The 22,859-nt window shown below is 36.8% G+C and overlaps 1 protein-coding gene across 1 annotated transcript in view; it reads right to left on the bottom strand.

The window, feature by feature from the left end:
• Positions 1-22,859, bottom strand: part of TRPM7 (transient receptor potential cation channel subfamily M member 7) — a gene marked incomplete at both ends in the record, with an annotated part of 85,377 nt that overhangs the window by 12,843 nt on the left and 49,675 nt on the right. The window contains 6 exons of the mRNA XM_079699116.1: positions 1,029-1,063; positions 4,093-4,163; positions 6,450-6,549; positions 17,826-17,902; positions 19,900-20,615; positions 21,413-21,545. Of these exons, the coding sequence (XP_079555242.1) occupies positions 1,029-1,063; positions 4,093-4,163; positions 6,450-6,549; positions 17,826-17,902; positions 19,900-20,615; positions 21,413-21,545 (1,132 nt within the window). The remainder of the gene's footprint in view (positions 1-1,028; positions 1,064-4,092; positions 4,164-6,449; positions 6,550-17,825; positions 17,903-19,899; positions 20,616-21,412; positions 21,546-22,859) is intronic.

Here is a 22,859-nt window from a genome sequence, read left to right as displayed (position 1 = left end):
GGTCAGCATTCTGTAACTCAATGTTCTCTTGTTAGCTGAATTAACATCAACTTTAAGTAGATTCTGCATTTACATCCTACAGTTCTACTTATAAAAGACATTATTCTCTGAAGAGGTCTGATTATAAATAGGTCTTCCAAGTGCTATTCAGGGCCAGGATACCACCACAATTTGAACAACTGCATACCCACATAGCACCTGGTTTATTTTCTTTTCTATATATTCACATCTATTTCTGATACAGAGAAGGAAATAGGGAAAACACTGTATAATATATAATAATTTCCCTCAAACTGGCTTCCCTTCTCAAGCAGTTCACATTGGAGAGTAACTTTACCATGCTTCTAGTATCAAAAGGGTGTCAAGACAAGACTACTCTTTTTTAATTACTCTTTTTTAATGTCCTTTGGAATCCTAAAATACTAATTTCGAGGCTGGAAAACAGAGAGATTATCTTTGATTCTTCTTTATGTTTAATCTGTACCGAAAATTTTCACTTTCTGGGGATGACTACTTGTAAGATTGCCTTTTGTTTCTACTTTTGGTTCTGGATTACCACATCAGCTTTCTCGTGGATCTTCCTGTATGCAGGCTTTCTAATGTACACTGTGTATTACTGCTCTAATTATCAAAGTGCTTTCCAAAAGCAGAAGAAAGGCTTGTTGATTAGAACGATGGGCAGAGAAATTATTAGCTAAAGTGTCAAACTAAGTTGTTGAACAAGTTTATTCAAAAGCAAGTTGGAAACAGGACTAAATAATAAAATCATAATTGTATCATTATAATGAAAATTTTAGTTGAGTTGTGGTTATGACTAATATAACTATATAAAATCATAAATTAAATATATACATTAACTTATAATAAATGATTCCCCAACCTTTTCTATGTAAAGACAGGAGATCACAAAATAAATAATCAGCAATAATTTCAAGAAGTGTTAAAAAGGTGATGCAAAGAGCAGGAAAAAAACAACATTTAATACCTATGATACTTTTCACACTAACGATGAGAAAAGGCTTACTTACATTTCTCTATTTGATGGTCTATCTTGTAGCCAATCCTTTAGTCAGAAACAAATACAAACAAAAAGTTAAAGAAAAAAGTCTCTAGATAAAGCATAACTGTTTATCTCTGTTTTGTATCCTACATGTTTGATGAATGAAGGGTTGAAAAGTTAATATGAATTTGTTTTATACAACTGAATAAAATAAAAAACTGGTATAAAAGCTACCATAAGGCCATTCCACAAGGTAGAATAAAGAATTTCATGAGTGTTATTTCCTACAACATAATTGTAATTGTCTGCTGACAATTTTATTTTCTTAAAATACATATTTGTTTCTATGACTATAAAAAAAAATATGTGCCTGTTGCCAAAAAACATCAAAGTATAAAGAGAAAAATTAAAATCATGCAAACTGTGACAAAGAAATCACTAATAACAAGCATATTTCATTGAAGCCCTTTTGTGTGTGTATGTGGTGGGTTTTATTCTGCAGTTTTATAATTATTTTTCTAGGTGTGGATTTATTTTTACCTCCCCACTATGGGACTTATGCTTCCTGAATTTGAATCTTCATATATTTCATCAATTTGGAAAATTCTAAGTCATTTATAATCTCTTCAAATTGTCTACTCTCTCAAGGCCAATTTAGAGGTATTTTTCCATCTCTTTATGTTTAACACATTTTCCACCTAATTATAATTCTGTTACATTGTGGTCCAATTTAGCAAAATTCTGCATTCAGCTGTGCTCAATCTGTTATTTTAACCCCCACCGAGATTTTTTTTTTTAATTATTTTATTTTTGGCTGCTTTGGGTCTTTGTTGTTACACACGGGCTTTTATCTAGTTGTGGCGAGCGGGGGTTACTCTTCGTTGTGGCGCGTGGGCTTCTCACTGCGGTGGCTTCTCTTGTTGAGGAGCACGGGCTCTAGGTACGCAGGCTATTCGTGGCACACGGGCTTAGTTGCTCTGCGGCATTTGAGATCTTCCCGGACCAGGGCTCAAACCCAGGTCCCCTGCATTGGCAAGCAAATTCTTAACCACTGCGCCACCAGGGAAACCCCCAACTGAGATTTTTTATTTTTTCCCAAATTTTCCAGTATTTTTGAGTAGTATCTTTTTTTAGAAATGTTTATAATACTTTTTAATGGCTTTAATCAGACTTATTTTATAATCTGTACCCAATAATTCTACTATCTCAAGTTATCAGAGATCTAATACTGTTTGTATAAGCTGGTTTCCACAAGTTTTGTAATTTGGCATTGTGAGGTCATCTTCAATGGAACCTTATTTGTAGCAAAACTGTGCAGCTTAGGTCCAGGATGAGTCCTTCCAGAAAGGAGGATTTGTTACTGTGAAACTCTGAGTTCACTGAACGCCCTTCCTATTGAAATAATTTTTTTAATAAAACGATTTTTAATAATACAATCTATCTCCTTACAGCACAATGTAAGTTAATATGGTTAATATGTTCTTTTCTTCAGGCTTCTAAAATGTTTTAATAGTAATGGGCATCTGGGGGACTTCCCTGGTGGTCCAGAGGTTAAGAATGCACCTTCCAATGCAGGGGATGCGGATTCGATCCCTGGTTGGTGAACTAAGATCCCACATGCCACAGGGCAACTAAGCCCGAGTGCCGCTACTGAGCCCGCACACTGCAATGAAAGATCCCGCATGCTGCAATGAAGACCCCGCATGCCGCAACTAAGACTCAATGCAGCGAAATAAATACATAAATATTAAAAAAAGAAAAAAAGAAAAATAGAATGGGCATCTGGGACAACTGGCAGGCGAGTGAGCAGGGCAGATTGGGATCACTGGGTGGCCGGGACTCCTTGATGGACCCGATCCTCCTGGTGAGCATTTCTCCACTCAGGGTCACACACTGCAGACTGGACAACACTTTTCTCAAATGTTCCTGGGCAAGGTACGACTGCCGGGGAGGGGATGGATTCCTCACTCCCTATGCTGGGCCGGTTCTGGGCACCAGAATTCACTTCCAAGGTTCACTGCTGGCTGGCCTCAGCTGGTGCGAGCGTTGAAAAATTTTTCCCATCATCTTCAGTAAACATCACAACCTTTGTGCATGCGTGAAGAAAGTTTTCTCTCCCCCAACCCCCTTGCTGTGGCCACAACAAAGGAACATGCATAAATGAGATGAATAAAAATACAGTAATACTAAAAAAAAAAAAAAAAAAAAAAAAGAATGGGCATCTGATGGGCTTAGAAGATCCTCTTGTTTCCTTTCTGCATAAGATGATGGAAATGAGTGAAACAATAGCAGCAGCAGGTCAAAGGCTTCTAACAGGATAAGATAAAAAAAACTGGTGTACAAATACATTGACTGGAATATCCAAGGGGTTTCCCTTTCAGTTTATCACGGAGATGAATCCACATCCCATTTGCACACTGAACCACTTATAGTGCCCAGTTCTATGCACAACCTGGGATTTCTCCCCTGCCTGCTCTGGCAGCTTCCTGGACTCTTCTCCATCACCTTTGCTTGCCCCACCTGGGGCTGATAACACCTGGTTGAATGACCTCTTTGTCTTCTGAAGAACCTCCAGGCTCTCATGGTTGCCTTGCTTGCCAGGGTGGGAGCAAGCAAGAGGGTGTGAGTACATGTGTAGCATTCAGTCCAGAGGGATGGGGCCAAGTTAATATGTTCTTGATGATCCAGGATCATAATTATGAGCACTAATTTCTATACTTGACTAGAAAGGAGCAACTGTTTTTGCTTTCTCCCAAGCTATCTGTCTTGGTTGCCAAAGTCTGCTTTTAAAGAGTGTTTGTAAAATCAAATATTACTCCAGTTGGCTGGGAATAGTTTCATATCATTAGCTTCAATTCAAACAGAGATTCCTACCTTTCTTTCTTCTGCATACATTTTTCTTTAATAATTTCTGACTATTCACTACAGGAAGAAACTCTTTTCCATAACTGCTACTATGCACTGAGGTCAGTTTTCTAATGTTAAAAAATTTTTGAAAGCTAGATATAATCTCAGATAAAATATCACCATCTTTTAGCTCTTCTCTAATAAATATTTTTAAATATGCATATGTTTAATTGAAATATACAAACCGGTAGTAAAGCTGCTTTGGAATCTACTTCATGAGTGTCTTCTATAGATGGCCTTCTACTGTTACTTTCCACTAAAAGAAAATTTAAAAAAATAAAAAAGTTATACAACTAAAAAAAATTTTTTTAATACCAACTAACCAAACACAAAGTGTTTCAAGGCATAATATAACTTACCTAAGATAACTTATCCTCTCCCCAACACTGCTGAATGTAAGAGTTATATAAGTCTCACGGGTCTCTTGACAGGATATAAAAATTATTCAATTTATTTTTGTGAAAAGGCAATATGAAATAAAAGAGTATGGAAAAAAAAAGTCTTGCTCTTCCTCTGTTCCCAAATTTCTTGTGTATCCTTCCAAAGATATTTTGTGTTTCTATATATACCCCTGAATCTTCTTTTTTTTAACATAAATGCTAGTATAATATATATAGCTTCAGGTTTTTTGTTGTTGGTTTTTTAACTTTAAGCTTGGAGATCTTTCAATATCAGTACACAGAGGATTTCTCTATTCTATTTTGATATTATGCTGAACTTCATACAATGGATATACAATAATTTATTTAACCAAACTCCCATTGATGGACATTTGGCCTGATTTCAATCTCTTGCTGTAACAATGTTGCAATTAATAATCTTAAACATCATTTTACAGTAATGGAAAAAAATAGTTCATCTTTCCCCTCATTTAAGATGCCACTTTTGTCACATTTTGCTTGTTTATACTAAACAAACTTTAGAATTAAGCCTATTTTCCAAAAAAAAGTGGATGTTAAATTTTAAATTAATTTAGAATTTACAATCTCGATATAATAAAGGAAAACCACAGAAAGAACAGTGAAATCTTAGAACAAAAGAATGAATGGTGAAAGGAAATCTTAGAACGTTCCAAGTATAGAGGGCAAAAAGAACAGATTGAGATATATTAGGAGACTCTGGGCAAAACTTTTTCAAGATGATGAAACTGAATACTTTGAAGAAATTTATTCAAAGAGCAGAGAATCCAGTGTTGATCTAACCAAAATCATGACATAACTACACTGGTGGGAAAGGGTAAAGACATCTGTGCATGCATGTGGGCTAGGGAACAGAGAGGGGTGGGGACGGCGGTGGGGAAGAGCTCAATCCTTGTCTTCTTTAGTGGGAGGTCAACGGATACTGCCTAAAACTGAAATACAAGGATATAAAATTACAGGCATCCTAACTTTAGAAATAATATCCATGTTATCCAAAAATAGTGAGTTTTATTTCTTCCCTCCGAATCCTTCTACCATTTATTTTTCTTCCTTTTCTTCTTTGGCTAAAATGTTAAATAGAATCCTTGTCTTGTTCTCCTTCTGGGGTGTTCAATATTTCACTATGAAGTATGGTATCTGTGGTAAGTTTTTGTTAGATACCCTTTATTCAGATTAAGGACACTCCATTCTATACTTACTTTGTTAGGAGTTTTAATCATGAATGGATGTTGAATTTCATCAAATTCAGCCTTTTCTGCAGCTATTAAGATAATCATATGATTTTCTTCTTTAATTTGTTACTATCATGCCTTATATTTTTGAATGTTAAACTAATTTTCACTCCTGGAATAAACCCAACTTGAAGAGAATAAAAGGAGAAATGATGGTGAGGGGAATAAGGAAGTACTGCTTTTCTTAAGGAACCTTATAAAGATTACATGTACATAACTGAAAAGTTAGATAACAATAAATTTATACGCATATAACTATGACCCCAAAAAAGCATGATATGGAAACATCTCCAGATCATTAAACTTTCTAAATGAAAAATTAAAGGTGCAGGACAACATGTATGGTATGCTACCTTTTGTGTAAAAGATGAAGAGGTAAAAAAGACTATTGTCATATATGACTACATAAGCATGAAACTCTAGAGAAAAAACAAAAATAACAGTGGTTACACATGGGGTTGGAGTGAGACTGAGACTGATTTTCAAAGTGCTTTTGTGTGTGTGTGTGTGTATTTTAATTTTGAAGCAAATAAATGTATGTTATTTTTAAAGGTTAAAGCAGAAAAATAAGTTGACTAAATGACTATACAGATTAAAATACAACCGACTCATTTGTAAAAAAGTCAGGAGTAAAAACCGAGTCTTTGCCTTTCATCTTTTAAGTCTAAACAATTTGTTGAAAAATATTAGAATTTGCAGATTATGTATTATTCAAGGTTAAGAACAACAATGATGGACCAGAATCTTCATTTTCTGACTTCTGAAACATTCACTGCTCAAGTGTGTGACATACATAAAATACATTTAAAGTTTAATGATGTCCATAAAATACCTGTAAAGCTTAAATGAGTATGTTTGTGTTAGCATAATTCATGAAGTCAAAATACTCACCTCGCTCTGAATGAAGAGGAATAGAAGAAGTTTTGTGACACTCAGTAAATCCAGCATGAGAACTCACATGTTTCAGAGTGTTTTCAGAAGGAATATCATTCTGCATATCATACATATACACAATTTTAAAACAATTGAACTAAATTTCAAATCACTGCTCTAAGTAGTATAAGAGCCTCTGGATCTAGTTAGCTCAATATGCTTTAATCTACCTGGACTCCAAGGGGTATATTACAGATTACAGTTATTTTCTTCAATGTCAATTTCAAAAACTGCCATCAAAACACCCTACTTGCTTATTGTTCATAAATCCATCTGAATGAATCTTTTTTCATAGCAATACAAGTTCATTTAAAAAATTGGAGGAAACTAGGGAAAATAATAAAACATTTATCAATTCACCTTAAAAAGAAAAAACTACTATTTTACACTAAAATTGAAACAGCAATACTTTCTTCTTTGGAGAGTAAAAAAGTGGAGGGGAAATTTATTTTGGGGAGTTTTGGTAGCTTTCTTATTGCTTTGTATAAGCTATTTGTATAACAAAGATCTATCTGGTCATTATTTGTCAAATTTCAATTTCTTTCAGATTTGTTTTATCTATGCTTCATATTTTTAGGTACTCATCTCTTTACACCCGTCCCTTAATATTTGTTTTAAAAGCCCTCCTGGCTTTACTAACTTAATATTTCTATTTTCTTAAGTTTTTTTTACACTTTGAGTTTTTATATTTAAATCGGGAATTCATCTGAGCTTATGAAGCGATATGAAACAGACGTTTCCAAATTTCTACCCAGTTGTCCAATTTGTGTGTTTACTGACAAAGCATTCCTTTTCTCATCAATTTCTAATCCAACCCTTATTAAATTTGTATTTGTATAAGGGTTATTTTGGAGTCACCAAAACGTTTCACTAAATATTCATGTTTCAATTGTACCACCTGTATAGATATCTTAGTATCTAACAACTAATTCTCTCCCATTTTCTTCTTTTTACCTATTCGTTTTTCCAGATGAACTAACGAAATTCATTAAACTAATGCGGAAGATCTGATACCTTCACCCTGTTTCTTCTTTTCAGCTATACACAGGTCATACTACTATGTAACTTTAAAATATTTCCAAACCTCTACCACCCCCTCAGAAACAATGAGTTTTAAAATGTTACTACCACAATAAGCTATTACTTTCATTAAATAAATTTAACTTAAACATCTCAAGAAAATTAAGTTTTTCTATCTTTGATGTTTCACATTCTTCACATTACAGCTGATTTATTGATATATAGCCAAGCAAAAAGTGCTAACCTTTTCCCTATTGTCACAAAGCAACTCTGATTTCCTTTCTGATTTTAGTTGTTCCTTTTGGAACCAGTTCTAGCTATTTCTTGATTGTTTTACATAAGTACTTTCCTTGATATATACTCTTTGATGCAATGACACATCAATTTCATAGAACCATCTTTGATAGAAATTCTAGCGTGGGACTGATGAGTGGGCTTCGAGGTATTTGTAAAACTCTATACTTTAAAAGAAAAATATCTGTATATGTGCATTTGCCTGGGAAGGTGGTCTGTAGTTTTCATTACATTTTCAAAGGTATGTATAACCCACAAATGTTCAAGAACTCAAAACCTCTAACTGTCATGAGCTAGAGCTCATTATTCTATTATTACAGTTCTTTTCCTCTAAGTAAAGTACTCACAGTTGTTAAATTTAAAACATAGCCACCACTTTTCTTCCCACTCACTGAAACTTGTTATTTCTTCTTGTTTTTACCAGGAAGTTATTTGCTCACTTAAAAAATTTCAGCATACTCCTGTTTTAAGTCATTTAATAGGTTCATTGTTAAAAGGTGCAATCTGTGGGGAAACCCTAACATCTACCATTTACCATTAGGAAATGTCCATTTATTATAAATGATTTCCCACCATATATCAAGTGCTTCACAACAGCAAAATGCCGTCAGAGTGTCGTCAAATTCCTTCAACTGCTGTTGTGACACCTTGTTAAAGATACCTTAAAAGTTCAATGAAATATAAATTAGAGAATTAACAGCCTAAGTCAGGGTAACTATAACTAAGGATTGAGAAAAGTAGAGACACTAAAGAAGTATTTAGGAAACAAAACCAGGTAGACTTGGCTGTTGACTGGAAGGGAGAAGTAAGAGTGCAAGTTTGCCCTGGTAAACTAGGATGCTGATGCTATTAACAGAGGTAGGAAATACAGGAGGAAAAGAAATATGTCTGCTGAGTGGGGAGATGATGGTGAATTTCAGGTTTTGACATGGTGAGTTTGACAAGTCTCAGAGTTCCAGCCAGTTAGCAGTTCTAACCTTTTACTGTGGTGTCATGTCAATTCTCTAAGTCATAATCACTCCAAAGATTTACTTTCTCCATATCCATTCCTAGCCCTCAGAATTTTCCTGGCTAAAATTCAAGTGTACAGGTTTAGAGTCAAACTTGGGGTCAAATGCCACTTAGGCACTAATACCCCTATTACTAACTGCTAAAAGGTATCAATAAATATCTCTAAAATTCTAGGATACCAAGTACTCAACTATAAAATTTAAACATTTAAAAAATTACTTTCACTAATAAAAAGTGAACAAATATACTACCCAAATTATCATGTACATCTCTCTTGAACAACTAATTATACTATCAGGAAGGACTAAAATAAGAGAAATTGGGCTCTCTTACACTGACACGAATGGACTCTACAATTGAGCAATATAACATACTGGGTCCATATTTTTAATTAAAGGGTATTTGCATATAGGAGAAAGAGAGTGTGATAAGAAATTTTATTAAACTTAAATAATTCCAAATTACAAAAAAACTCTATTAAAAGTTATGAAGGTCCATAAAACACTTCATTTACTGTAAAATCCACTTCAGTTAAAACCTGTTCAAGAAAAACCCCATATGGAATGCAGACATATCACGTCTACATTTTAAGAATTATAAAACCAACTCTGGTAGAGCTCTGTCAGTTCTTCTTTCTACTTATTACTGTTTCTCATTCATTTTTTCTTCCCTTGTTTTTCATCATCATGTGTCAGCTAGTGCTACCTAAATGCATTCAACCTATTTATTTAGTTCTCTCCTTCTCTGTAAGGCATCATATATAATGGAAAATTCAGATCTTTAGAAGCATGTCACAGAATTAAAATGGTTAGAATACATCATGCAAATTACAGTCTTATGGTAAATTTATCTTACCTACTTCCTCCATCTGAATGTATATGTATATTTGTTTGTTTGTTTGTTTGTTTTGCAGTATGCGGGCCTCTCACTGTTGTGGCCTCTCCCGTTGCGGAGCACAGGCTCCGGACGCGCAGGCTCAGTGGCCATGGCTCACGGGCCTAGCCGCTCCGCGGCATATGGGATCTTCCTGGACCGGGGCAAGAACCCGTGTCCCCTGCATCGGCAGGCGGACTCTCAGCCACTGCACCACCAGGGAAGCCCTATATGTATATTTTAACTTTTTGACTCCCACAAATACTAAAGAGACTTTACCTGATATTTACGCATCTTTGAATACTCCATAATCGTATTTCTTACATCATTCTGATGGTCTTATTTGAGGTAAGAAATACAAACTTAAAGGCAAATATGGAAAGAAAGGGATCTCATGGAATCACTAAATCTCAATTTCCATAGAGTCACCAATTAAATCCAAAGTTAACAAAATCTAGTTAATAGACATTAAATTAAATTATTCACTTTCATACAATATTTCAATCAAAATATATGCTATTAAAAATACAAATGTTGACTTCCGGGTAAGATGGCGGAAGAGTAAGACGCGGAGATCACCTTCCTCCCCACGGATACACCAGAAATACAGCTACACGTGGAACAACATCTACAGAACACCTACTGAATGCTGGCAGAAGACCCCAGACCTCCCAAAAGGCAAGAAACTCCCCACATACCTGGGTAGGGCAAAGCGGAGAGATCCCTGCACAGAGGATCGGTGCCGAGCGGCACTCACCAGCCCGAGAGGCTTGTCTGCTCGCCCGCCGGGGCGGGCGGCGCTGGAAGCTGAGGCTCGGGCTTCGGTCAGAGAGCAGGGAGAGGACTGGGGCTGGCGGCGAGAACTCAGCCTGAAGGGGGCTAATGTGCCACAGCTAGCTGGGAGGGAGTCCGGGAAAACTCTGGAGCTGCCGAAGAGGCAAGAGACTTCTTCCCTCTTGGTTTCCGGGTGCGCGAGGAGAGGGGATTAAGACCGCTGCTTAAAGGGGCTCCACAGACGGGCGCGAGTCGCGACTGAAAGCGCGGAGCCCAGAGACAGGCATGGGACGCTGGGGCTGCTGATGCCGCCACCAAGAAGCCTGTGTGCGAGCGCAGGTCACTGTCCACACCGCCCTTCCGGGAGCCTGTGCAGCCCGCCACTGCCGGGGTCCCGGGATCCAGGGGCGGCTTCCCTGGGAGAACGCACGGCGCGCCTCGGGCTGGTGCAACGTCAGGCCAACCTCTGCCGCTGCAGGCTCGCCCCGCACTCCGTGCCCCTCCCTCCCGCCCGGCCTGAGTGAGCCAGAGTCCCCGAAGAGGCTGCTCCTTTAACCCTGTCCTGTCTGAGCGAAGAACAGACGCCCTCCGGCGACCTACACGCAGAGGCGGGGCCAAATCCAAAGCTGAGACCCAGGAGCTGTGAGAACAAAGAAGAGAAAGGGAAACCTCTCCCAGCAGCCTCAGAAGCAGCGGATTAAAGCTCCACAATCAACTTGATGTACCCTGCATCTGTGGAATACATGAATAGACAATAAATCATCCCAAATTAAGGAGCCAGGAGTCAGTGCTGTGCCTCTGAGGTGGGAGAGCCAACTTCAGGACACTGGTCCACAAGAGACCTCCCAGCTCCACATAATATCAAACGGCGAAAATCTTCCAGAGATCTCCATCTCAACACCAGCACCCAGCTTCACTCAACGACCAGCAAGCTACAGTGCTGGACACCCTATGCCAAACAACTAGCAAGACAGGAACACAACGCCACCCATTAGCAGAGACGTGGCCTAAAATCATAAAAAGTCCGCAGACACCCCAAAACACACCACCAGACGTGGACCTGCCCACCAGAAAGACAAGATCCAGCCTCATCCACCAGAACACAGGCACTAGTCCCCTCCACCAGGAAGCCTACACAACCCACTAAACCAACCTTAGCCACTGGGGACAGACACCAAAAACAACGGGAACTGAGAACCTGCAGCCTGCAAAAAGGAGACCCCAAACACAGTAACATAAGCAAAATGAGAAGACAGAAAAACACACAGCAGGAGAAGGAGCAAGATAAAAACCCACCAGACCTAACAAATGAAGAGGTAATAGGCAGTCTACCTGAAAAAGAATTCAGAATAATGATGGTAAAGATGATCCAAGATTCTATTTCCAAGATCCAAAATCTTGGAAATAGAATAGACAAAATGCAAGAAACAGTTAACAAGGACCTAGAAGAACTAAAGATGAATCAAGCATCGATTAAAAACACAATAACTGAAATTAAAAATACTCTAGATGGGATCAATAGCAGAATAACTGAGGCAGAAGAACGGATAAGTGAGGTGGAAGATAAAATAGTGGAAATAACTGATGCAGAGCAAAATAAAGAAAAAAGAATGAAAAGAACAGAGGACAGTCTCAGAGACCTCTGGGACAACATTAAACACACCAACATTCAAATTATAGGGGTTCCAGAAGAAGAAGAGAAAAAGAAAGGGACTGAGAAAATATTTGAAGAGATTATAGTTGAAAACTTCCCTAATATGGGAAAGGAAATAGTTAATCAAGTCCAGGAGGCACAGAGAGTCCCATACAGAATAAATCCAAGGAGAAATACGCCAAGATACATATTAATCAAACTGTCAAAAATTAAACATAAAGAAATCATATTAAAAGCAGCAAGGCAAAAACAACAAATAACACACAAGGGAATCCCCATCAGGATAACAGCTGATCTTTCAGCAGAAACTCTACAAGCCAGAAGGGAGTGGCAGGACATAATTAAAGTAATGAAGGAGAAAAACCTGCAACCAAGATTACTCTACCCAGCAAGGATCTCATTCAGATTTGATGGAGAAATTAAAACGTTTACAGACAAGCAAAAGCTGAGAGAGTTCAGCACCACCAAACCAGCTTTACAACAAATGCTAAAGGAACTTCTCTAGGCAAGAAACACAACAGAAGGAAAAGACCTACAATAACGAACCCAAAACAATTAAGAAAATGGGAATAGGAACATACATATCAATAATTACCTTAAATGGAAATGGACTAAATGCTCCCACCAAAAGACACAGATTGGCTGAATGGATACAAAAACAAGACCCATATATATGCTGTCTATAAGAGACCCACTTCAGACCTAGAGACACATACAGACTGAAATAAGAGGATGGAAAAAGATATTCCATGCAAATGGAAACCAAAAGAAAGCTGGAGTAGCAATTCTCATATCAGACTAAACAGACTTTAAAATAAAGACTACTAGAAGAGACAAAGAAGGACACTACATAATGATCAAGGGATCGATCCAAGAAGAAGATATAACAATTGTAAATATTTATGCACCCAACATAGGAGCACCTCAATACATAAGGCAAATACTAACAGCCATAATAGGAGAAATCGACAGTAACACAATCATAGTAGGGGACTTTTAACACCCCACTTTCACCAATGGACAGATCATCCAAAATGAAAATAAATAAGGAAACACAAGCTTTAAATGATACATCAAACAAGATGGACTTAATTGATATTTATAGGACATTCCATCCAAAAACAACAGAATACACATTTTTCTCAAGTGCTCATGGAACATTCTCCAGGATAGATCATATCTTGGGTCACAAATCAAGCCTTGGTAAATTTAAGAAAATTGAAATTGTATCAAGTATCTTTTCTGACCACAATGCTATGAGACTAGATATCAATTACAGGAAAAGAGCTGTAAAAAATACAAACACATGGAGGCTAAACAATACACTACTTAATAACGAAGTGATCACTGAAGAAATCAAAGAGGAAATTAAAAAGTACCTAGAAACAAATGACAATGGAGACACGACGACCCAAAACCTATGGGATGCAGCAAAAGCAGTTCTAAGAGGGAAGTTTATAGCAATACAATCCCACCTTAAGAAACAGGAAACATCTCGAATAAACAACCTAGCCTTGCACCTAAAGCAATTAGAGAAAGAAGAACAAAAACATCCCAAAGTTAGCAGAAGGAAAGAAATCATAAAAATCAGATCAGAAATAAATGAAAAAGAAATGAAGGAAACGATAGCAAAGATCAATAAAACTAACAGCTGGTTCTTTGAGAAGATAAACAAAATTGATAAAGCATTAGCCAGACTCATCAAGAAAAAAAGGGAGAAGACTCAAATCAATAGAATTAGAAATGAAAAAGGAGAAGTAACAACTGACACTGCAGAAATACAAAAGATCATGAGAGATTACTACAAGCAACTCTATGCCAATAAAATGGACAACCTGGAAGAAATGGACAAATTCTTAGAAATGCACAACCTGCCAAGACTGAATCAGGAAGAAATAGAAAATATGAACAGACCAGTCACAAGCACTGAAATTGAAACTGTGATAAAAAATCTTCCAACAAACAAAAGCCCAGGACCAGATGGCTTCACAGGCGAATTCTATCAAGCATCTAGAGAAGAGCTAACACCTATCCTTCTCAAACTCTTCCAAAATATAGCAGAGGGAGGAACACTCCCAAACTCATTCTACGAGGCCACCATCACCTTGATACCAAAACCAGACAAGGATGTCACAAAGAAAGAAAACTACAGGCCAATATCACTGATGAATATAGATGCAAAAATCCTCAACAAAATACTAGCAAACAGAATCCAACAGCACATTAAAAGGATCATACACCATGATCAAGTGGGGTTTATTCCAGGAATGCAAGGATTCTTCAATATACGCAAATCAATCAACGTGATACACCATATTAACAAATTGAAGGAGAAAAACCATATGATCATCTCAATAGATGCAGAGAAAGCTTTCGACAAAATTCAACACCCATTTATGGTAAAAACCCTGCAGAAAGAAGGCATAGAGGGAACTTTCCTCAACATAATAAAGGCCATATATGACAAACCCACAGCCAGCATCATCCTCAATGGTGAAAAACTGAAACCATTTCCACTGAGATCAGGAACAAGACAAGGTTGCCCACTCTCACCACTCTTATTCAACATAGTTTTGGAAGTTTTAGCCACAGCAATCAGAGAAGAAAAGGAAATAAAAGGAATCCAAATTGGAAAAGAAGAAGTAAAGCTGTCACTGTTTGCAGATGACATGATACTATACATAGAGAATCCTAAAGATGCTACCAGAAAACTAGTAGAGCTAATCAATGAATTTGGTAAAGTAGCAGGATACAAAATTAATGCACAGAAATCTCTGGCATTCCTATATACTAATGATGAAAAATCTGAAAGTGAAATCAAGGAAACACTCCCATTTACCATTGCAACAAAAAGAATAAAATATCTAGGAATAAACCTACCTAAGGAGACAAAAGACCTGTATGCAGAAAATTATAAGACACTGATGAAAGAAATTAAAGATGATACAAATAGATGGAGAGATGTACCATGTTCTTGGATTGGAAGAATCAACATTGTGAAAATGACTCTACTACCCAAAGCAATCTACAGATTCAATGCAATCCCTATCAAACTACCACTGGCATTTTTCACAGAACTAGAACAAAAAATTTCACAATTTGTATGGAAACACAAAAGACCCCGAATAGCCAAAGCAATCTTGAGAACGAAAAGCGGAGCTGGAGGAATCAGGCTCCCTGACTTCAGACTATACTACAAAGCTACAGTAATCAAGACAGTATGGTACTGGCACAAAAACAGAAAGATAGATCAATGGAACAGGATAGAAAGCCCAGAGATAAATCCACGGACATATGGTCACCTTATCTTTGATAAAGGAGGCAGGAATGTACAGTGGAGAAAGGACAGTCTCTTCAATAAGTGGTGCTGGGAAAACTGGATAGGGACATGTAAAAGTATGAGATTAGATCACTCCCTAACACCATACACAAAAATAAGCTCAAAATGGATTAAAGACCTAAATGTAAGGCCAGACACTATCAAACTCTTAGAGGAAAACATAGGCAGAACACTCTATGACATAAATCACAGCAAGATCCTTTTGGACCCACCTCCTAGAGAAATGGAAATAAAGACAAAAATAAACACATGGGACCTAATGAAACTTAAAAGCTTTTGCACAGCAAAGGAAACCATAAACAAGACCAAAAGACAACCCTCAGAATGGGAGAAAATATTTGCAAATGAAGCAACTGACAAAGGATTAATCTCCAAAATTTATAAGCAGCTCATGCAGCTCAATAACAAAAAAACAAACAACCCAATCCAAAAATGGGCAGAAGACCTAAATAGACATTTCTCCACAGAAGATATACAGACTGCCAACAAACACATGAAAGGATGCTCAACATCTTTACTCATTAGAGAAATGCAAATCAAAACTACAATGAGATATCATCTCACACCAGTCAGAATGGCCATCATCAAAAAATCTAGAAACAATAAATGCTGGAGAGGGTGTGGAAAAAAGGGAACACTCTTGCACTGCTGGTGGGAATGTGAATTGGTACAGCCACTATGGAGAACGGTATGGAGGTTCCTTAAAAAACTACAAATAGAACTACCATATGACCCAGCAATCCCACTACTGGGCATATACCCTGAGAAAACCATAATTCAAAAAGAGACATGTACCAAAATGTTCATAGCAGCCCTATTTACAATAGCCCGGAGATGGAAACAACCTAAGTGTCCATCATCGGATGAATGGGTAAAGAAGATGTGGCACATATATACAATGGAATATTATTACTCAGCCATAAAAAGAAATGAAATTGAGCTATTTGTAATGAGGTGGATGGACCTAGAGTGTGTCATACAGAGTGAAGTAAGTCAGAAAGAGGAAGACAAATACTGTATGCTGACACATATATATGGAATTCAAGAAAAAAAAATGTCATGAAGAACACAGGGGTAAGAGAGGAATAAAGACACAGACCTACTAGAGAATGGACTTGAGGATATGGGGAGGGGGAAGGGTAAGCTGTGACAAAGTGAAAGAGCGGCATGGACATATATACACTACCAAACGTAAGGTAGATAGCTAGTGGGAAGCAGCCGCATAGCACAGGGAAATCAGCTCGGTGCTTTGTGACCGCCTGGAGGGGTGGGATAGGGAGGGTGGGAGGGAGACGCAAAAGGGAGGGGATATGGGAACATATGTATATGTATAACTGATTAAATTTGTTATAAAGCAAAAAATAAAAAAATAAAAATAAATTAAAAAAATAATTATCATTAAGAAAAAAAAAAATACAAATGTTGGGGAATTCCTGGTGGTCCAGTGGTTAGGACTCTGTGCTTTTACTACCAAGGGTGCAAGTTCAATCCCTGGTCAGGGAACTAAGATCTTGCAAGCTGAGTGGCACGGCCCCCCCCCCCAAAAAGTTGGTATTTATATGATAAAAAATGCACTTGAGTCTACCTTTTAGATGTAGGGTAATAAGTAACATGTCCTGACAGCAATTTCACAATTAACTATAGATCATATGAGAAATAATCATTTATAAAAGCTTATATCATTATCATTTTCTTGGCTTTAGTTTTAGGAAAAACTTTATTTCCATTGTATTTATCACTTGATCATTTCTACAACTTAAGTTCTTAAGGGATGGAGAAGCTTAGCACTTTTCCAGGTCTTCCTAATTATCTTGATGTAGCTGTAATTACCCTTAAAGCCCAAATTAGTTATTGGTAATTTATGAAAGCAACAGTTAAGAAATAAAAATTTTCAGCCAGGAAACACACCTTTTTGCTAGGTGTTCTGTATACTTTAAAACTCATTTAACCAACATTTATTGAACATCTTACACTTGCACACGATACTGGCATATTCAGCTTTTTATTGCTAGACCACAGGGTTCTTGATAAGCAGGGTTATATTCTAATGAATTTTGGGGCCTGGGAAAAAGTTGAGTTCAATGAGTAGTCTGTGGAAACCATATAGGGAGAAGCATTTTTTAAGAGAAATGTTGAATAGGTGATTTTTAACTTCACTTAAAAAATGCAAGCTATTTGTACATTTTTTCATATTCTTCAACTGTTTCTTCTTTTTTTCAAATTGTGTATAAGCTTCAAATATTTGGAACTCTCATGTTGATGATGGTTTCTGCTAACACTGTATTTTTCCTAAAAAATATGTTTAATTGTATTTTGAACTAAACTCCAAAATAGCAAAATAATCGCACTGCTATAAGGATTTACTTACAGATAATATTTCTTTTATTTCTTTTATCTTGTTTGACGTTTCTTTAAACCTCTGTAAATCCATGCTATCTCTGTGTCCTTAAAAAAGAAAAAAGATTACAACAAAATACTAGTTTTTTTTTAATTCTATCAAAATAATGTCATTGCCTAGTCTATTCAAACAAGTGACGTATGTTGTCTTGTAAGTAGTTTTGATGGCTCTGAAGTTTCCTGTAGCTTTCCTGATAAATAGTGAAAATAGGTATCAAAAAGCTGGAGAAGATGAGTAGTTCAAGTTTACAGTAACAGGATCCTAAAAGAATCCAACATGTGATATGAAGTGAACTGCTTGAAATTTAGAAGAGGGGGAGCAATCATTTTTACTCTCAATAAAAAAAAGCATTATATATATTTATTATATATATATATACATATTACATATAAATATAGACATCAAACATATAGATATCTATATCTACATATCCATACCAGTGGCAATATATTAACAAACAGACTAAAATATGTTTTTTAAAAATAAATTGGGATAGATTTTATGTAGAAAAGGTTGTCTCTATAAACCCACAGTGAACTCACATAGCCTAGCAGTAGAGATCAGCATGCTTAGTACCTAGATAATCCATGGGGTTGGCCCTAATGTGGAGATTTTTACATAGACATAACATTCTGTGAACCATCTCTATAAATGTTCCGTGACTAGGTAAATTCCTAGGCTGGGAAGGCTCATGTAAGTGTTAAAGACAAGGTTAGGAAGCCACCTGAAGAAAAATTCAAACTTGAAGAGACAGAGTGCCTTCTTCAAACCGTGGAACATTCTGGTTATGTCCAAGAACAACCCAAGTTGTTTTCTAAGAATTCTTTGTTAAATACTTTTTTTTTTTTTTTTTTTTTTGCAGTACACGGGCCTCTCACTGTTGTGGCCTCTCCCGTTGCGGAGCACAGGCTCCGGACGCACAGGCTCAGCAGCCATGGCTCACGGGCCTAGCCACTCTGCGGCATGTGGGATCTTCCCGGACCGGGGCACGAACCCGTGTCCCCTGCATCGGCAGGCGGACTCTCAACCACTGTGCCACCAGGGAAGCCCCTGTTAAATACTTTTATCTTTAATAATCTAAGAGGAAAGCTGTTAGAACACTATATTCTACAAATATTTGAGGCTTAGCTAGCTCTACAAAGCATTCCCTCTTGAACTTTTCCTTCCATGTGGCATAATGTCAACATTTAAATAATATCATCATTAAAAACAAAACAAATAAAACCTTAAACATACAAACCACAATATTAGTTCTTTCTTTTTGCCTTCATTGACAAGCTTTTAAGAGTCGCCCCCCCAGTCACTCTCTACATTCACTCCTCCCATTTGTACTTTATTTCACTATAATCAGGCTTCTTCCTCTATCACTTCCTTCACTGAAACAGTTTTCACCAAGGTTATAACATGTTATCATTGCCAAAATAAATATATTTTCAGTCCTTATTTTACTTGAGGTGAGGTATAAGAATGAATCATTCCTTTCTGAAATGATCTCTGGGTATATAAATGGGTTGACCATAAATACTCATTTTCCAAGTAGAGTCTTGGCTTTCCCTATTATCCTAATGTAAATATTAGTAACACACCCTTTCACTCTCAAAAGTGTACTGGTTTGGATGAAACACTATATGGTCAGCCTATTTATAAAACACTGCTCTTTTCCAGTTACTTCCAGCCTTCCCTATACCTTTGTCTTGCAACACTTACACATCATTAAAGTTCTTTCAACAAAAGTTGATCAAATTCAAGAGACTATGCTTAAATTCAAAAGACAGAGTCCAAATAAGTTTTCCATACAATTGTTATTATAGTAAGTTGCACCAAAGAGGTATGTGCTAATATAACTAGTATAGCCCAATTCAACCTACTTCCCCGACTTCTGACTCCTTAAAAAATTTTTAGAACTATACTCTATGAAAATGTAGTCCACTTGTCACACAAGTACATGATTTTATTAATTAGCAATTTATTTTTATTTCTAAGGTGATAATTATAATTAAAAATAAATAATGTTGATATACAAATATCAGTTTGCCAAACTTACCTACAAATGCTCCAAATTCTACATTAGCTCCTTCTGCAGCTTTAGAACAAACAGTTTCTTGATCTTTGGTTATAGTTTCCAAGTGGCTTTTGCAACTTGGTTGGGATGGTGTACTAACAAAAAATTTGGTTGGTGGGGATGATAGATGTGGTATACTATTAGATGAACCGCCTGATTTTTGATTTTTACTAAACATTTTTAAGGTTTCCACTCCATGTTGTCTCTGTCGCAGTTCTGGAGGAGAGACAGCACTTGGGAATAAGGCACCACAAGAGGAACCAGCCTCTGGAAAATTGAATTCTTTTCTCTGGGGTATTACAGGTAAATCCTGACCAGATATGTTAGATTGGGAATCTTTTTCATCTTTCATAAAAATATTACAAAGAAAAGGATTATTACTTTCAAGACCACCTTGAGGAAGAGAGGAGCTAAGTGTATTTACAACACTGTGCTTTTTCCATACAGAAGGTCTTACAGGACCATCATCAATAAGGTTTTGAGCCAAATGTTTGGAAATGCTCAATTCTCGTGTGATTTCATTGTGAACTTTGCTAGCTTCTGAAGCTTTCTGGGCAGTGAGTGTTTTTAACGTATCTACAGTCAGGGCCGAAAGATCTTGCAAATGGCCAATTTGAGAATCTAATGATTGTAATGATCTTTTGATATAGTTGACACGATCTCCAACTTCTTTAATCTGAATGGACATCTGCTCCACTCTGTAAGGGAAACACAGGAGTTTTACATATGTTAAAAATTAATGGTTTTGAAATATCCACCTGCCAATGCAGGGGACACAGGTTCGATCCCTGGTCAGGTAATTAAGATCCCACGTGCTGTGGGGCAACTAAGCCCGTGTGCTGCAACTACTGAGCCCACAAGCTCTGGAGCCCACGCACCACAACGACTGAGCCCGCACGCCCCAATTAGAAAGAAGGCCACATGCCACAACCAGGCAGAAGCCTGCACACTGCAACAAAGAGTTCGTGCGCCGGAACTAAGACCCAACACGGTCAAAAATAAATAAATAAATAAATAAATAAATATTAAAAAAAGATCAAGTGCTAATTCTATTATAATAAAAATATAAGATTTTAAAACACACTTTTGTACCATAGGCTATTTATTCCCCCATCAGAGTAACACAAAACTGTGTATTCAGCTACATACACATAAACTATTACCATTATTGTACCTACACAAATACCATATACTTTTAGAACGTAGCAAAAGTAATGCAAAGAAACATGTTTTAAAATAATTAAGACAGTTTAACTTTTCTCCACCAACTCTTTTCTGCCCTCTGTAACAAGGGTCAAAAAACAGTTAAGAGACTGACTGACTGACTAACATGAATTCTTAGAAGTAAAGAACTGAACTGTCTCCCAATATATTATGTAAAACCATTACTAAACTTACTTGACAAACATAAATTGAACAATGACCATGCGTAAGAGACATAACTAAGAGAACCCACTCTGACATAAAATCAGTTATAATTAAAGAGTTTCTGAACCTTTCAAAAGTGACACGAATTCTCTCTTCACTCCCAGAATGGAATTTGTCATCTTTTTCATTAAAATACATCTCAACACACTGCTCTTCAAAATCATGAAGTTTCTTTTGATCTTCTTCTGTTAAAAAAAGTTCTAAGGAGGGAAAAGAAAAAAAATATCAACAGAGACATCAAGATAAACTTTAGCTCATGAGTTCTATGTTATTTAGAGTTCATAAGGCTATGTAAATCATCTGCAATTTTTTTTCTCTTTTTACTGGTGTGTTTCTAAAGCCCTAAACAAGTATTTCTACTTCTTTCTTCACTCACAGTGTGATGTTGGAAGAATAGCTTCCAGTACTTCCTCCTTTTCTAATCTCCTTTTCCTATAAAATACCCTTCCCCATGTATCTCTCACACCTCTCCTTCGCATATCCAGGTAGAAGAATATAAGAACTGATTTGGTAGAATAAAAAGCCACTGTAAAATTTTAGGCAGAGTTTATTATGTCTCACGTAGTATACAGAATGTACTAAAAGTGTTATTGTTTACACAGCAGTCAAAATGGTTTGTAGAACGGCAAGTGTTATGGTTTACACTAGCATTTTAACAAAACCGAATTGAGATGCCATACCAAAAAGGAAGTTTAATACTAAATTTACTTTTATAGATAACCATATTGCACTTTAAATTCTTTTATGTTTAGGCAAATTCAACAAAAGCCTTTACAATAACATTAACCAGTTAAGTCTTCCTAATAAAATTAATACTTAGCTTTCAGGGACTTCCTTGGTGGCGCAACGGTTAAGAATCTGTCTGCCAATGCAGGGGACACAGGTTCAAGCCCTGGTCTGGGAAGATCCCACATGCCGCAGAGCAATTAAGCCCGTGTGCCACAACTACTGGGCCTGCACTCTAGAGGCCGCGTGCCGAGAGCCTGTGCTCCACAACAAGAGAAGCCACCACAATGAGAAGCCGGCACACCGCAACAAAGAGTTAGCCCCACTTCACCGCAACTAGAGAAAGCCCGCGTGCAACAAAGACCCAATGCAGCCAAAGATAAATAAATAAATAATTTATTTAAAAAATACTTAGCTTTCAGTGTAATACTGATAAGTGATAAAATAAAAACATTTGCCTTAATATATTTTACTTACTTGGTCCATCCGAAGTCTTGTCCTTTTTTCTTCTTTTACATATGCAGCAAAACAGAGAAACTATATGGCTGAGAATGATAAGTGGCGGAGGCAGAACTGGTTTCTCATGATAAGCCATAATAAAATGATAACGTTGGTACTTCCATACAATATTGGAAATTGCCTTCACTTGTAAATACACATTGCTTGAATAACAAAGAATAAAAATAAACAAACTTAGCTAATCACATTTTAAAGTTTTAAATACTAAAATTTTATTGTAATTCTGCTCTAAACAAGGATTCAAAGGAGTACCCCACCATAAACAAGAC

Source organism: Hyperoodon ampullatus, assembly GCF_949752795.1.
Source record: "Hyperoodon ampullatus genome assembly, chromosome: 3".
NCBI lineage: Eukaryota > Metazoa > Chordata > Mammalia > Artiodactyla > Ziphiidae > Hyperoodon > Hyperoodon ampullatus.
Note: the sequence above shows the minus strand (reverse complement) of the source record. Positions and strands in the feature narration are given on the sequence as shown.